Consider the following 15,873-nt stretch of genomic DNA (forward strand, 5'->3'; position numbering starts at 1 on the left):
TGTCGAGCAAGAATGTCGAGCTCGGAACGCTGATCATATGCGCGTCGTGTTCGGTGCTCTGTGATCACGGCACTGGGGGTTGAGATGCATGTCAATAGAGGATAGGACAAAATGTATCTGTAGTGACGTGGAATCGATCTTTTGATATTGCTGAGTACTACTCAGTGTACCTATACCTATAATTTCGGGAACAACTAAAGAGCGTTCTAGTCTGTATAAGCATCCTCATTTTCATGCATAGTCATTTCCTGCGTCATGAGCTTCCACACCAGCTTATTGAAAACAAGAATGGTTGAGTAAGACCAACTATGTCTACAGCACAATATAACTACGGGCCATACAATCAGTTCCACTTGGCTTGAGCATACAGACCCAGTACATCGCTAGTCAGCATTGGACTATACAATGAGACATCATCCATGGTGTATTTCTTATTCTTCTGTAACCTATTGAGGATGGGGATTATCTCTTCTCCAAGGTAGTTGAGGAAGACGACGTCTACAGGCGTGTCGGCCGTCACGTTAGGGGGGTTCGAGCCAATGTAATATGGAGCCGGGTAGTAGGGCAACGCCGTGTGCAGTGTGTCGTCTGCATGACCAGCGTTGGGACATGACTACGCAAGTGTTGTGAGCATAGCACAAGCATGGCATGGAACCCTTACATCTTTCGTGACATATCCGAATGTCCATTTGTCTGATGTTGCTTCTCGTCTATCCACTCCAGGACGGTCGTCTATTTCCTCCAACCAGGCACCGTCCCGAGTTTTACGGCTCAATTCATCTTCGGTTTCATCTCGTTTCTGTTTCATTGCCGGCGGGTTATTCAAAGCGGGGAGTATCTGGCTTGCTATGCCAGATGCGACATTGGCGATATACAAGAATGTATCCTTATACTGCATAACTGTTAGCTGGTCGTTCCTGGTGAACGATCCCTTGAAGAGGTCGGAGCGTAGAGCCCACGAATTAATGATAATTATGTTTGGAATGGAATCACGGGTGTTGTTAATAGCGAGTGCGTATGGGACAGCCTAATAAGCTCATCAATACCTGAACAATTCCCTTCACTGGCGCTTACATGGTCAATGAAGAGAGACAGAAGAGACCCATTGGAAGGATAAGGGTTCCTAGTGCACGGTGATTGAGCTTGCAGTTTGGGCAATAATAATACATAACAGGCACCCACTGGGATAAGGTATAGTCTTGGGGAGCTGTTCCGTACAGGTAGGACAAGTCATAACGGGCCGCAAGCTCTTGCAGGCCATACGTGATAGATCGCCCGTTAATGGTGTCAAATGCATATTTTGAGGTATGGGTGTGGTACTAAGTAAGAGTCACGGGCAGGATTAGGCCAGTAGTAGGAAATCGAGAGCTTGGTACATTACCTCGTAGGTCACACGGTTCTGGTCAAGATATCGCCTTGTGAAAGTGATATTGTCGTGTTTGCCCTTGGCGGCATCGAGGTCCGCACCTAATTTTCTCGCGTTAGGTGTCTGAGGTACATTAGTGCTACAGCAACGCACTCATCCAGCCTAGAAGATCATGTCAGACAATACCCCTTACTCATCTTTGAAGTTTACACACCTATTGTCTCCATATAGCGTCCGCTTTCGATACCCATAGAACGACCATCGTACTGTTGACAGTCACGAATGTGGGTGTGTCCTAAGTAGGCGGTGAGAATTTTATTCGAAACAAACAAGATGTCAGTCTCTACCTCCGAATATTAGAATGGGGGTCAGAGGGTGTACAGCCCGCACAGCGTTGAAGACAGTAGGCCCTAGATGACCAAGTTGTTAGATCATCATCTGATAAACTTCACGATTGCCCTACAACTATCATACGAGACCGGCATGTGTCTGCGGTCATGTCAATGCAATGCTTCCTTCAGCAGTAATGTATTCAGCCTACCCAATCAGTACGAACGCGTCAGGCTCTTCTGCAATGGCCTCAACGAACTGCAAACAGAGATCAGAAGACTGGGTTTCCATTACTCGAATGCCTAGAATGACGTACCCACTGCTCATTGACCATATCATGAACGGTTTGGACAGTCGTGTTTGCAACATTCCCAGTGAAATTGAATATGACTCCAAGAGAAGTGATGCGACGACCTCTGCCGTATTAAATGAACGACAGCCAATCCCTAAATCCACAAGTCCGCTTACTTCCTTGTGGTGAACTTGGCGTAACGGTCTGCGGGAAAACCATTGGCAGCGGCAAAGACTATTTTGAATTTACACTCACTGCCCACTGGAACACTTTCAGACTTGCCATCTGAGTCGAAAATAGTGATGTTGACATTAGACGTCAAGTATCGCCCACCGAGATGGGGAATGAAGTTTGTGTACCTGCAGAGCATTCATCCGCCGAGCGAGTTTTGAACAATGGTGACCATAGGTGGTATCAGTGTTACAAGCATATCAGTTGAGTGGGAGTTGATACAGTCCCAAAAAGCCGCACCATGTATTACGGAAGGTGTCAACAGGTCAGCAAAGGCGGGGCGGAAATAGCAGGACACACCACATCATCAGACCAAAACAAACGTGACAAAGGAAGAGATCAGCAAATGTCGTGTCAGTTGAATGAAGATTCGTTCAGAATGCTAATGACGCACATATCATACGTATCCGCATAGACATACAATTCGTGGCTATGAAAGGGAGATTAAGGAAGCAAATTAGGAAAGGACTACAAACTCAGCACCCACTTTCCGATGGTCATGAGATCGTAGGGGAGACGCCCGACGAACTTGTTTGACTATGAACAGCATGCGACATGTCAGTATTGGTTATAGTACATCATCCATGCACAGAACAGACCTCGTGTGCGTCGACACCACCGTGATAGCCATCAGAAAGGCCAGTTCCTAGAAGACCCGAGTTGGAATGTGTCTCAGACAGTGGGTGATTACACATACCGTCATGTAGATCACCTGAGTCTATCAAAAGAAGATCGACATCCTTTTCCTGCAATAGGAATTATACGCAATGAATGCACGAGTTCAGACTGATGGACGAACAATGGCGATTCGCTTCATGTGAGTCACAAAGCTAGAAAAGTCTCCGAGATCCCCACTACAGTTCGCACGAGGTAACGGTTGAGTGACGGTAGTTCGAGGTAGTTCCGCTGTGAACACTAACCTATAGTATGGTTCCGCCCAGGACAACTTCTGGTGCCCAAGTAGCCAACCATGCGTATCGGTGGTGTGGATTATGTTCAAGTCTCCCCAGATAAGAGGACGATGTGGAGGTCTGAGTGGAACCCGCGGCTGCTCACGTATTCCCATATATTCCTGAACATGGTCGTCGCGAGCGTATAAGTGGTCGCCCGCGCAAGCAGCACCACAGAGTGCAAGACCCAGGAGAGTAGCGGCAGCCAAAATCATACTGGAGGCTCCTTGAACTTGAAGCTGAGTCGATCACAAAGCTTTGCAAACCTTCCTTGCCTTTATGCTCGGAACTGACCTCGGATATGAATGGTGTCCAGACCAAGTCCAGACATTATCTTTCTTGAGAGTTTGACACCAAACCGGTTAGCTGCGGGTGTATCATGGATATCAAAAAGATAATTATAACATGCCCGGGTATGTCATATGCCATGATGGTATTCAGCGTTTAAAAACGTTTAATTCTCGTCCGCGCAAACTACTGCCAGAAGGAAAAGGAAATTTGCAGAGAAACACCTTGCAAGGACCTCGAAAGTGTAGCATTGAAATGAATCTACCGTCCTTGTTACTTGTCGAATAATTTCGATTCCCTGGAATTCCATCACTTCAAGGTACGATCGATATCGATATCCGCCGTTCAAACTGCGTGTACAGTCATTTAATATTGAATCATTAATCATCCCACAAGACCATTCATGCTCTACAATATGCATTCGAAGCACCTTCGCTACAAAATAACATCCATATTGGTCACATATTTCGAGAAGCCCATCCCAGTCCCAGATACTCGCACCAGTTTCGCCGCAGAGGTCAGCTAGGAGGCCAGTTTCATATGCCGAGTCTGTTCATCACAATCATATTATCCTGTACTTGTCCGAGGAGGGGACAGGTGGACACGCGTCGGCGTCAACAATGACTCATTGATCCTCGAGTAGTAGCAGTACCTTGAGCAGATACTTTGTATTGATTAGTCGTGTGTCGAATTGTATCCCAACTGAGCTCCAACTCACAAGTGCGATGTCAATCGACAAGTCGAATAAATGGTCGCGGGTTTACTGAGGTAGTACCGACCAACCACGGAGTTGTCAACAATCAGGCCAGACTGAGACGTGGGATCCAAGATTCAGATGGACTTGGAGTGGAGACCAGAGCGTGATGGCAACGGCGTGTTTGTGATTCGAACGGTATGAACAGCGGGCGCTTGGATAAATTAGAATTTGGATTACACGAAGGGAGGTAAGTATTTTGAACTGACTCTTGGATAGTCAGACTCGGAGGAGTGAGCAGCGAGCGCAGTGTTGGGAGGCAAGACATTGCATGAACAAACGGCGTCAGCAAAAGAATATTAATGTTAACTGTTAGAACAGCATGAGTAACGAAGATCGGGTTCCCGGGGGTCTTGCTCTTCTGGGGACCGAGAATCTTCGAGTATAACATGTCCAGCTGATCACTCTGATATCGGAATTTTTACATTGCTGCTCACATGTCGACGACTCGACATATGAGCCATTTCAAACGACGCAGTTGGAACCGAGAAATTTTGAGGGGACTCGTGACACATCCTGTGCGGTCCCAAAGGTTGCCGGTGGATTGAACGTGTTGATGAAAGATGATTCCTTTGACCCCTCCATATCCGTTTCCATAGAAGTTCTGGTGATTCCATGTGCAAGCCGAACAAGCCACCGTCTTTGGGCCTCACAAGTGCTATGTCGACATCAGCCTGAATATATTTTGGATGTAAGGGCATCTGATTCTTTGTCTTGCTCTCAATACCGACTCGGAGGCCGCCCGAATTATCACTGCTCAGCGGAATAATACAACCTCCTTGCTCGGGCCTTTGGTGCCTCAGTGAACTTCTGTTCCTCATGTGCTGGCACCCAGTCACCTTGCTCGATTCATGTCTTCCATGGTACAAGGGCCAGGATTCCTTCGATCAATGCCATCAACCTTATCTGGACTGTCAAAAGGAAGAGGGATAACGCCAGTGAGAACAAGTTCGCGGCATGATTCCCCCTATCAATACTACACACTGTAGATGACCACTGATGAAACTGATAACAGAACGTGCTGAACAGCATTGAATTTGAACATATTAACTTGAATTACAGCGCTCGCCTTCAAATATTTCGCACATGAACTTCTTCCCCGTTCTAACCGTTCTAATCATTCTTCCCCGTTCTAATCATTTCATCGATAATGGTTGCTACGATCAGTCAAGATTCTCACTCAAGGAACCAATACCCAGACTGATCACTATAAAAGCGCTGGATGGTGGTATGTCTGCACAAACTCCATCGCCCTAAGATATGACTGTAGTCTCAAACGATCCCAGTTGGCTGCCGTTTATGAGTGTTACTAGCCTTTTCAACTGTTTTTCAGGTCCGTAGAGAGCAAGTGAGATGAAGATGGTGATGTCTCACTATCATTCACTGGTTTTGCAGTTGCATCTTCTGCTGCGGTGGTTTACGATTGGGGTGAGCGAAACAATACTTTCCGAGGGTATCATTAATGATATTTATACGATATTCAAGCAATAACATTTGGTCAAGAGGTAAGTTGATGTCATTGGCACAGCCGTCTTACTAAGAATGCTTTAACAGGTCGAACTTATCTGGGTAAGCAAGGTCCGATGTCAGAAGCAAACTGCATAATGCAGTTGACTCGAGCAGATGCAACGCTGGTCCTTCATGACCGTTCTTTATATTTGTGTATGTTATATCATAGTGCAGTTGACATGTTGTGCTGAGTCAACTTTAACCTATGCTAGGTCCGCTACATTGGAATACTATATTCTGTGTAAGTTTTTGATCCTAAAAAGTTGACGTTGCACTGTACCAACAAGCCACATCTCACAATTAGGGTTGCCATACTGTGTACGTGTCCCCAAATACACCACGCTCGTTTATTCTAACTGGCAGCATGCAGGGTTCCTCCCAGTCTCGATAACAGACGTAGTGGGTGTTCTGCACCGATGCCTCCCATTCTCATTCATTTGCTAACTGCACTCCCACACAGGAGTGAGTGATATTCTCAGCCTTATTATGTTGAACATAACAATTGCAACAGCTGTAAGTTCATTTGAAGCACGGAGTCCATCAAGTCACATCCGTAATTTCGGTTTGCAGGCCTTAACCTTTACTTCATATGGACATGGATGCCTGTCGTCGTCAATGCTATGCTGGGCGGTGAGCTCACCTGTGGTACCCTACTGATACTAACTCGACTAAAATATTATGCAAGTCATCATGATGGTTCGGATATATGCCATGTATGAACAATCGAAAAAGATGCTCGTCTTTCTCGTTGTGGTTTTGCTGGCCTCTACTATTGCCTCCGGCGTTATCACGGTAGTGGCAAACATCGGTGTTTCAGCGGGTAAGCTTTAATTATTGATAAAACCCTTAAGCACTTAGGACTCATGGACAAATAACAGAAGAATACGTTCTTTTTGGCTACCCTATCTGCCTTTCCTCGGCTGATGCATACCGGATGAATCTGGGCTATGAGAGTGTGATATCCACTGCTATATGGGAGATCCTCACCTTCATTCTTGCAGTCTGGGTTGTCATAAAAAACTCCCGTGAGCTGCGACAATCTCCGACAGGATCGACCATCGAGGCAGCATTAACTAAAAGTCACTCGTTTTATTTTTCAGCGTGAGTTCGGTGATTTCAATGTTATTTTGTTTCGCTAAAGTTCGCATGCGTTAGCTTTGCTGCTGTAGCTTGCTTCACCCTGGGCTCACTGTCTGCAAATATCATGGTGCACCAACCTGCGACTAAGCATCTGCGTCCATCTGCTCATCATCATTTCTACAGGACTCATCGTCTGTGGGAAGTGTCGTTTATATTGGTATTCTCCAAATCGCCCAGGCATTGCAGATGTTTGTGCTGGGACCACGTCTGATCCTCAGTGTTCGCGGGTTTCACACTGAGCTCGTGGCTAGGTCCGACGAGGGAACTCGCATGACGACCCTTGATTTCCAGGCTGGTGGCGATACATTGACTGGCGGGGATGTCTAGCACAGGACACGATCAAAATGATCGACTACGGTACTGTACAGAGAGCATGTAGAGTTTATTAGTTTCATGGTTCCGGAGTGATCTACAGGATAGAATGAGGTCTGGGAAAACTACTTTCATGTTGTATTACTATTGAGATTATCTGCCTGTCCATACATGGACGAAAGATAAAAACCGCAGTAAAAGAGCTAGAAAGGAGTGTTTTTGATCCAATATTTGGGTCTCAGGGCCTGCAGGAATCTGTCGCTAGCCCAGTGTCAGAAATTTAAAGTTTCAACGGGATTCAAGTATTCATCTTCTTACCACTCGCTGATGATTGCACCTCCGCACTGGACAATTGAGTAACAATATTCTCGAAGAATGCGATACCTTCTTCATCAACTGCTACATTGATAGACATAGTTTTATAACTCTTAGATAATGCCATATCGCATCAGCAATATTTTAGAAAGAATTGTTGAATCTAGTGCTATTCTGTATTACTTGGTATAACTTGTCGAACTTTTAAAAATTTGCTGCACTTGGTCTAGGTTTGTATCAGAGGGCTTTCCTGATGGGGTGGGTTTATATCTTATGGTTCGTATTCCTTTCACCAAATCCGATTCTGCCATTGCGTTGGTCAGCACGCGCACCAATATCTCTTCTCAAATCTCATTCCTTTGGTGATGTGATGGTGGTTACTTTTGCAGGGTGTCATAATAGTAACCGAGTCGTAGCCTACTCACATGGGCAGCTAGTGCAAGTAACAAGATGTAGTCCCACCGCTCTCAAACATACTTCAGAAATATACGAGGCAACGCAAATATTAGAATAAGTACCACAACGAAGCTTGTGACCAAAGAAAATCTCCCGCTCTCTGCAGAGTAACCAACAACCAGTCAATCATAACAAGCACGTCCCATGCTATACACTACTGCTTGTTGACACATGCGTGTACTCCTGGAAAGCAATTGAAGTCATGCCAGTTGCAGCATCAGAGTCGGCCACGAGCGTCGCGTGATATTCTCGGACGCAAAGGATCAGACGTGGTCCTAGCGCAAAGGATCGCACGAGCAAGAAAATTTGAGAAACATAATAATAAAGCTTATATTCCAGGAAATATGGGCCCTATCAAGTCGCAAAGATGAACGGTGCTTGCATGCAGAGGTTGACAACAAATGTACATACCGCTACGATCCTGTGGGATAGATAACCGAGCTGGAAGCAAGACACAGCAGCAAAGCTGGCATGTGCGAACCTTCAGGGGACAAAGAGAACCGCATTGGCATTATGGGCTCACCTCAAAAAGTAAACAATGTGAGTTTTCATTAACACCGCAAAACAGTCCCCGACAAAGCCTCCTGCTGAGTATCGTCGCAATTCACGGAAGTGTTTTACAGCAATCCAGACTGCAAAACCCAGTGCGACGACCTCCCACACAGTACTACCAAGTATTCCAGCGGTGATGAACAGAAGTAGGCCACTTCTGTCATCAAAAGTGCACAGATGAGTGCCAGAAAGTATGAGCTCCTCTGGTATTTGTCAATGAGCCCAGTGTCATTCGTCCATAATTTGGCTTACCCCCTGAACTGTGCCTTCCTATTATCGCGGTGAGCACTCCGACGGCGATGTAGATAACCAGGAAGATGGTGATGAGAATTATCAGCACTTTTCTGGATCGTTGATACATGGCATTTAACCGAGCGATCATGATGGCTTGTGTAATATTTCAGTCAAGTAAATATCACCGAGATATTACAGCTGCATAACTCACCACCCAGTATTACATTTACCACAAAATCCATCCAAATTATTGCAACGAACGTAATCAAACCTGACCAATGCAATTTGTGATCAGCCACAAAGAATCACGACTTCAAAACGAACTTACAGCTGTGGCAGTTATTGTGTTGAACCAAGAGGTTGGTTAAGAATCTCACTTACCCCTACATGGGAGCGCAGTTGGTTGAATTAGAATTGCAGCATTAGTAGTAGAGAACTCACTGTATCTGTCCCCGAGATTGTCGGGACATCAGCTGTACACTGCCTGTCAGAGGAAAGGAACACTGGTGTGGATAAGGAGACGTACCCAGAATCTGGACGCTGATTGCGAGAGATGACTGATTAGCACGACAACAATTTTCAGCATGCTAAACATACACAGCATACAATATTCCAACAGTAGCGCACCTAGGATATTGTCAAGTCAGCACAACCCGCCAAGCACACATGACAAAAACTACATACACTCAGATACAGGACGGTCATGAGGGAGCGACGTTGCCTCTGTTACAGATGAATTATAATTGTATCACAGTAGTTCTTACTCACCCAGACCAGTTCGATCTGTAGGAATCATTCTGAGTGAGATGGCTGCTCCTGTAATTGCATCAACCTACCTCTCGTCCAAAAGTAAGTGCTGTGGAGACTAAGGACACAAACAATTCTGAAATATTATCTTGCTCACCCCAATCATATATCACCCCAGCTGAGGAAGCAACTGTGAAACCCCAGCCAATGTTAGATCGAGACTTCACGGTTGCCATCCAGCTCTCGACGAACCTATAATATAGCTGAAAATACGATCTGATTCAATGGACGGCCACCAACTTGGATCATTTGAGACTACAGTCATGCTGTTCGAGAATGGGTGTGAGTGCGGGACGAACTCCAAGGTGGATGTATGACTATGGTGTTTGTGCTAGATATACACCATCCACAGCTTTTATGACCAAAATCAAGGTCGTCATTGACGGAAGCGAGGTTGCCACACGAAGCCAAGTAGAAATGGAAAGTCGACTGGGGACCTTCGATTGAATAAAATTAGCTATCGGTAGTCACGAATATGCAAAAGCAGTGACTCAAGTGGGGCGCAAATCCGGACATTCTAGGAAGTGATGGTGCCGGAGTTTCTCTGCTTCTCCGACGGTGTGAGACTAATGGCCAGAACGTTGAACTCAAAACTGGGAAAGATCAGTATTTCCAGTGCCGTTCATAACGTATTTGGTCACAGGCAAACCAGTATGCGAAGAAGAAATACAAACCCGTTGCTTATTGATGGGTATAAGCCGATTAAGATACGTGTGAGGGAAGATGTGTCATATCTTCCATACATCGCTATCTGTGATTCAGCATGCCTGGTCAGACACTTAAGTAACATATTTGATAATTGATCTGGGATCTGCTGGGAGTGTATGTGGTGGAGAACAAATGAGGCGTGTGCATGAAGGATTGGGCGATCTCATTTGCCACCACAAGAAATTAAATTAGATGTGGGCCAGTCTATCATGGTGTGGGCGGCAAGGCCACAAGTCAATTGATGAGTCAACAAGTCCTCACTGCAGCCTTGTGTCCTCTTCCAGCCAGCTCACACTCAGTAACTCGCCCCTCAACCCATTCTACCACCATTCAGCGAGCTTCCATACCCTTCAAATTTATAAATCTCAAGTGGCTTTATAGTCTTCATCATGGGTGTTTTGTTTCACAGCACATCACCGCCAAACAGACTCAGTGACTACCCATTGCACTACCCCAAAAATTGTGTTACAAGTCAGGCTTTCCATGACTTATCCAACTCTCGAGTTGTTACTACCCATCTCAGTTTGTGAAGCCATTTCTTGATGAGTTATGATCAATGTCTGGCTCTCCATCCTCCAATATTCCATCTCTCACTTGTTGTCTTCTTTCATAGTCAATGGTGATCCTCATTCACATGAAGGAACTTGGGACAGGCTGTCCCAAGTCTCTGTTAAGGGTGCTGAGTATGACTCCTGTGAATGCCAGCCCCATCTGAAGTGTTTGGGAAGAACATGTGTGGACCTTCTGAAATACATCTATGGATTGTTAGACAGTAAAGACAAGAATTGACTCATTTGGTTACATGAAATGGCAGGTGTTGGGAAGTCTGCAGTCACATTCACTGTAGCTGAAAGGATGCGAAGTTTGAAAATGATAGAGCAGATGAATATTGAGATGCGACTTGTGGGCACGTTCTTTTTCTCATGCAAGCACACCAACCACTCCATGACTGGATATTTTTTTGTGATGCTTGCATACCAGCTTGCCTGCAATTTTCCTAGCATCCAGGAGGATTTGAACAGAGCTATTCATCAAAATCCTGCTCTTCTGGACCCTAATAAATCTCTTTGCAACCAGATGGAGGGACTCTTTCTGAAACCTCTGTGAAGGCTTCAAATCAGACTGTGCGGGTGTCCACCTTTCGCATTTGTTGTCGATGCTCTTGACAAATGCATGTCCAAAACTGAGGTTGCTGATCTCATCTTCCTCCTAGGCAGAGCTCTTCGGGAACCAGATCTTCCCACGATCCACATCCTCCTCATGAGTCACTCGAAAGATCATATCCATGATGCCATGCAGGAAAGAGGCATGTGCCCACTGGTGTGGGAGATACCAGTCAATTTCTGGAGAGGGTGTGGCTGTGATTATCTCATTAGATGGTGTAGATATTGACAATGACATCTATGTCATCCTTGAACATTCCTTCAGAAAGCTGCAAGCTCAATGTCCATCTTTCCTGCAGCCAACAACAGACCAACTTGCCCAGCTGGCAGGTCAAGCAGGCAGATGTTTCATTGTGGCATCTATGATGATGAAGTTTATAGATGACAGATATCATGATCCTTGTGATCGATTTCAGCTGCTGCTCAAATTCATGAGTGAGCTGCTACCAGGAACAGAGGTGTACAAGTTATACAACCGTATCCTTGCTACTTGCACCGACCCCACACAGGCATATCTACACTTGTCCATTGTTGCTGCTCTTGCAGATCCTCTACCAATTCAACAGATCTCGGAACTTCTAGGTCCTGGTGAGGGCAAGGATGCTGAGACAGCACTGGTACAACTATGGTCTGTGATAGATATCCCTACTGACAACAGTTCAGTTAACATCTACCACTCATCTGTTTGTGACTACATTTCCGACTCTTCAAACTGCAACCTTCCCAAGATACAATATATCAGACATCCCCACTCCCTACTTGCTCAATCCTCTCTCCACTTAATAGTATGATCCCTTCCAGCAAGCACAGCCCTGCTGGATGCTCTGTCAGAATTGAAGAGGCAGAGTCAAGCCATACCACCTTATGACTTACAGAGCCTAAAGCAGTCATTGTCCTTCATTGTGCAGCTGCTGGGGCCATTGCAAGCTCTTATAGGCCTGTTATGGCTTCAGGGAGTTCACAGTCCATATTTTCAATGCTGGCTGGAGATGCCAGATAGGCATTTTTGGCTGCAGAACAAAAGGGGAAGAGACTGGCTATGTGCACAGGAGGGGATGGACTGGCTGTGGATGCAGGGAGGGAAGGACTGGCTTCAGACCTGGAGGGGGAAATACTGGTTGCAGATGATGGGCAGACAAGGTTGGCTGCAGATAATGGGCGGGTCAGACTGGCTGCAGACCCAAGGTGGAGGAGATTGGTTGTAGACCTTGAGTGGCTTGGACTGGCTGCAGGATCTCAAGACCATAGATATTGATTTGGATAAGGATGACTGGAATGATGAAGATCACTTCAATGAGACTCTCCAGGACATCAAGTCTCACTTTGACAAAGACTACTCAGACAATGAGGTCCACTTCGACAATGGTCATTGGGACAATGAGGATTGCTGGAGCAATGAAGATCACTTTGATGACAGTCATTGGGACAATGGGGATTTCTGGGATGATGAGAATTACTGGAACAGTGAGGATCATTGGAACAATGATAATCATTTTGATGATGATTGTTTCAACAAGGATTGCTGGGATAACAAAGATTGCTTTGACGAGGATCCCAGGGACCATGATCATCATATTAATGACTTGGAGGATACCTACCATGACTTTCTGCAAGACTTTGAGTATCATTGGCCAGATGATGAAGAGGATCCTTGGCTGCAGACACTGATTGGCTGACAATGACTGGCCCAGGTTGGGCAAAAGTGGCTGGATACACAGGTCAGGAAAAAGTGGCTGCAGATCCGGGCTGGGCAACAGTGGTTGCAGATCTGGAATGGGCAAGAGTGGCTGCAAAATCAAGGTGGGAGAGAGTGGCTGCAAAGTTAAGGTGGGAGAGAGTGGCTACAGACTGAGGGTGGTCAGGACTGGCTGCTGATTGAGGATGGGCACAACTGGCTGCAGAGCCAGAATGGACAAGAGTGGCTGCAGACCCAGGCTGTGTGCAACTGGCTGCAGACAGAGAGCAGGCAAGAATGGCTACAGACAGAGAGTGGGTGAGAGTGGCTGCAAACCAAGAGAGGGCAGGAATGGCTGCAGATGTTCCATAGTCAAGCATGGCAGTTGACTCCTGCAGAAGATTTCTTGAGTACATTGGAAGCAATCAATGAGCATACTGCCATCTCAGAATTTCATTCACTGCCTACTTTTCAAGTCATCCAGCAGTTCAAGAGCTTGCCAGACATCTTGATATTTCCAGCATTCCTAGTGTTAGGTCATCAAGACTGTTCCATCTCTGCATTACCACAAGGTCATTTTCCACCAGACATGAAAATCATCCATGCCATGACAGCATTTGTTGACTTTGCAAAAGATGCACTGCACTGAAGTCAATTGGCTTCTGATGCTCTCAAGTATGCTTGCAACAACTGGGTTGGCCATCTCTCACAAGCTCAGACTCCATGGGATGATAGCTTGACCATCTGTTCAAAGCCTTCTGGACTCATTGTCTCCTCCCCTGGCTCGAAATGCAGTGGTGTTTGAAGGGCCTGTGGTCCTGCCTCTTTGTTTTGTCTGAAGGGCAGAAACTTGCAAAAGTGTGTGTACTTCCAATGATTCTCGTAATTCAGTACCTGATCCATGTACATAGGAACGTCTTCTCCCAGTTCCTGAGTCATCAGTCTGGAGCCACTGATTCATACAACATGACATGCCACCTTTGCATTGTGTGTTGATACTGTGTTTGGAGTGCCAGATGATCCTAATTTTTTCTGGTTGCAGATTCCTTGCTCCCAGACCATTAGACAGGGTACATAAATTTATTCTTTCCATCATCCCCTCTAATTCAAAGCAGTAGGTCAATCATGTGAGCAAGCTCACTCAATTCTTGCACCTGACTAAGCCTGATGCTCATCCTTTGTGTCATATCCTGTATGCCAGACATAGATCCCATCATATTCCCACGCTTTCCGGACCTATTTCCGGACCCCATATCTGACTCATTCCTGGATCCCCTATCCTGTCCACCCTATGCACATTCTGTCCAGCAAGACATCTGGACTTTACCTCCTCTTGGATTCCGGACTATATCCACCACCTCACATATCTCAGTCCTGTTTCCGCCCTGCCTTCTGGATCCCCAGATCCCTGGACCATTCCCACCCTCCATCCAAGATCCTGTGCCTATCCTCATTTAGGCATCTCCACCTTTCCAGTTCTCGGTTATCTCTGTTTCCGTCTTGCTGATTGATCCTTGTACAAGTCTTCATCTCTGAGTTCATTTACTTATGTTCCGTCTTACTTACCAATGTGTTTCCACATGCTCATACATAGCCTTACTCCTTTGCTTACTGATCCTCTCAGATAGCCTCTAGTATATAACCCCTGTATAACTACAGTAGTCCTTAGTCTGAATATCATCTTAGATCCTGTTCATCACCTTAGATCTGCCCAATCATCTTTCGGACTTCAGTCCATCTGAGTCTTGTCCCCTTCCATAAGGCCTAGGGAAGGATTCCCTAGGCCAGAATTCCGGACCTTTGGATTTGTCCCCTATGTCTCTGTCCCAAGTCTAGGGATTGCTTCCCTAGACTGGAGTCTTGCCTTTCTGGCACTTACCCTCTTTCTGGACTTAGGTCCACTTCCTGTCCCTCCGACTCTACCTTAGGGTAGTCTACCTCTGTTTGCTTCTGTATCAGACTTCGTCCAATGTAGCCCCTATTCCTTCCAGACCTCCGGACCTCCTGTCTTCTGTACCTCCAGACCTCCTGTCCCTCATACCTCCGGGCATCCTGTCCTTTGGATGTTCCGCCCTCCATACCTTCAGACATCCCATCCTCCAAACCCTTGGACATCCTGTCCTCCTGTCCTCCATACTTCTGGACCTCCAGACATCCTGTCCTCCATACTTCTGGACCTCCAGACATCCTACCCTTCCATCCCATTTCCTGTAGAAGTACTACCTTGCAGTGGGAACTCTCCTGAGCACTTCCTGCATTCCTCTGGAACTCTCCCGTGCTCCTCCAGACATTTCCTGTGCTCCTCCAGAAGTCCTCTAGCACTCTCCACCAGAGTAGCCAGCCTCTGGAAGTCCTCCAGACTTTGTCGGACCATCATCGGACTTCCTCTGAAATGAAGGGCACATACTCAGGTAAGGGGCACAGTGTACAAGCTGAGGCCAAGCCCCTCTGAGTCAGTCTCTCTCTCCATTGAGCATGGTTCTTAACACTTTGGTTGATCATTGAATCGCTTGGCTTCACTTTTTTTTTCTCAGTAGAGATCATCAAAGATAACATGTACAACTTTCAGTTAGAATCCACTTCTCATTACCATTCAGCTTCCATGCAGTGTAACCAACACCCGGTCCCATCTATACAGTCTGATTTACTTATAACATCAACATACAGCCTGAGTGACATGTTCTTCCTCATGAACCCTCTCTTAATATAATCACTGTTAAATTCATAGCATGACTCATGAAGCTTGACTTCAAGAGCTGTGCATACAAGTATGACAAAATCACATGACTTC

General features: G+C 46.0%; 2 protein-coding genes across 2 annotated transcripts; one reads left to right on the top strand and one right to left on the bottom strand.

The window, feature by feature from the left end:
* Positions 1-291: 291 nt before the first annotated feature.
* On the bottom strand, positions 292-3,552 carry BJ212DRAFT_1383603 (Metallo-dependent phosphatase-like protein). Its single transcript, XM_041336733.1, has 19 exons — positions 3,140-3,552; positions 3,019-3,073; positions 2,917-2,965; positions 2,819-2,865; positions 2,707-2,756; positions 2,614-2,649; positions 2,244-2,347; positions 2,165-2,192; positions 2,013-2,112; positions 1,908-1,954; positions 1,830-1,855; positions 1,714-1,776; positions 1,581-1,661; positions 1,520-1,528; positions 1,382-1,467; positions 1,183-1,319; positions 1,075-1,123; positions 662-1,027; positions 292-613 (listed from the first exon to the last, which is right to left on the bottom strand). Exons 1-19 carry the CDS (start codon positions 3,382-3,384, stop codon positions 344-346), a joined length of 1,848 nt encoding a protein of 615 aa, XP_041188665.1. The 5' UTR covers positions 3,385-3,552; the 3' UTR covers positions 292-343.
* Positions 3,553-11,033: 7,481 nt separating this feature from the next.
* Positions 11,034-11,636, top strand: BJ212DRAFT_1280858 (uncharacterized protein; the record flags this gene model as incomplete). The annotated part of the gene is given in 2 exon segments (XM_041331581.1): positions 11,034-11,347; positions 11,366-11,636. Coding segments are annotated over 2 exon segments (585 nt in total), but the record flags the coding sequence as incomplete, so codon positions are not given.
* Positions 11,637-15,873: the final 4,237 nt, after the last annotated feature.

Source organism: Suillus subaureus (assembly GCF_016647635.1).
Source record: "Suillus subaureus strain MN1 chromosome Unknown BJ212scaffold_38, whole genome shotgun sequence".
Taxonomy (NCBI): Eukaryota; Fungi; Basidiomycota; class Agaricomycetes; order Boletales; family Suillaceae; genus Suillus; species Suillus subaureus.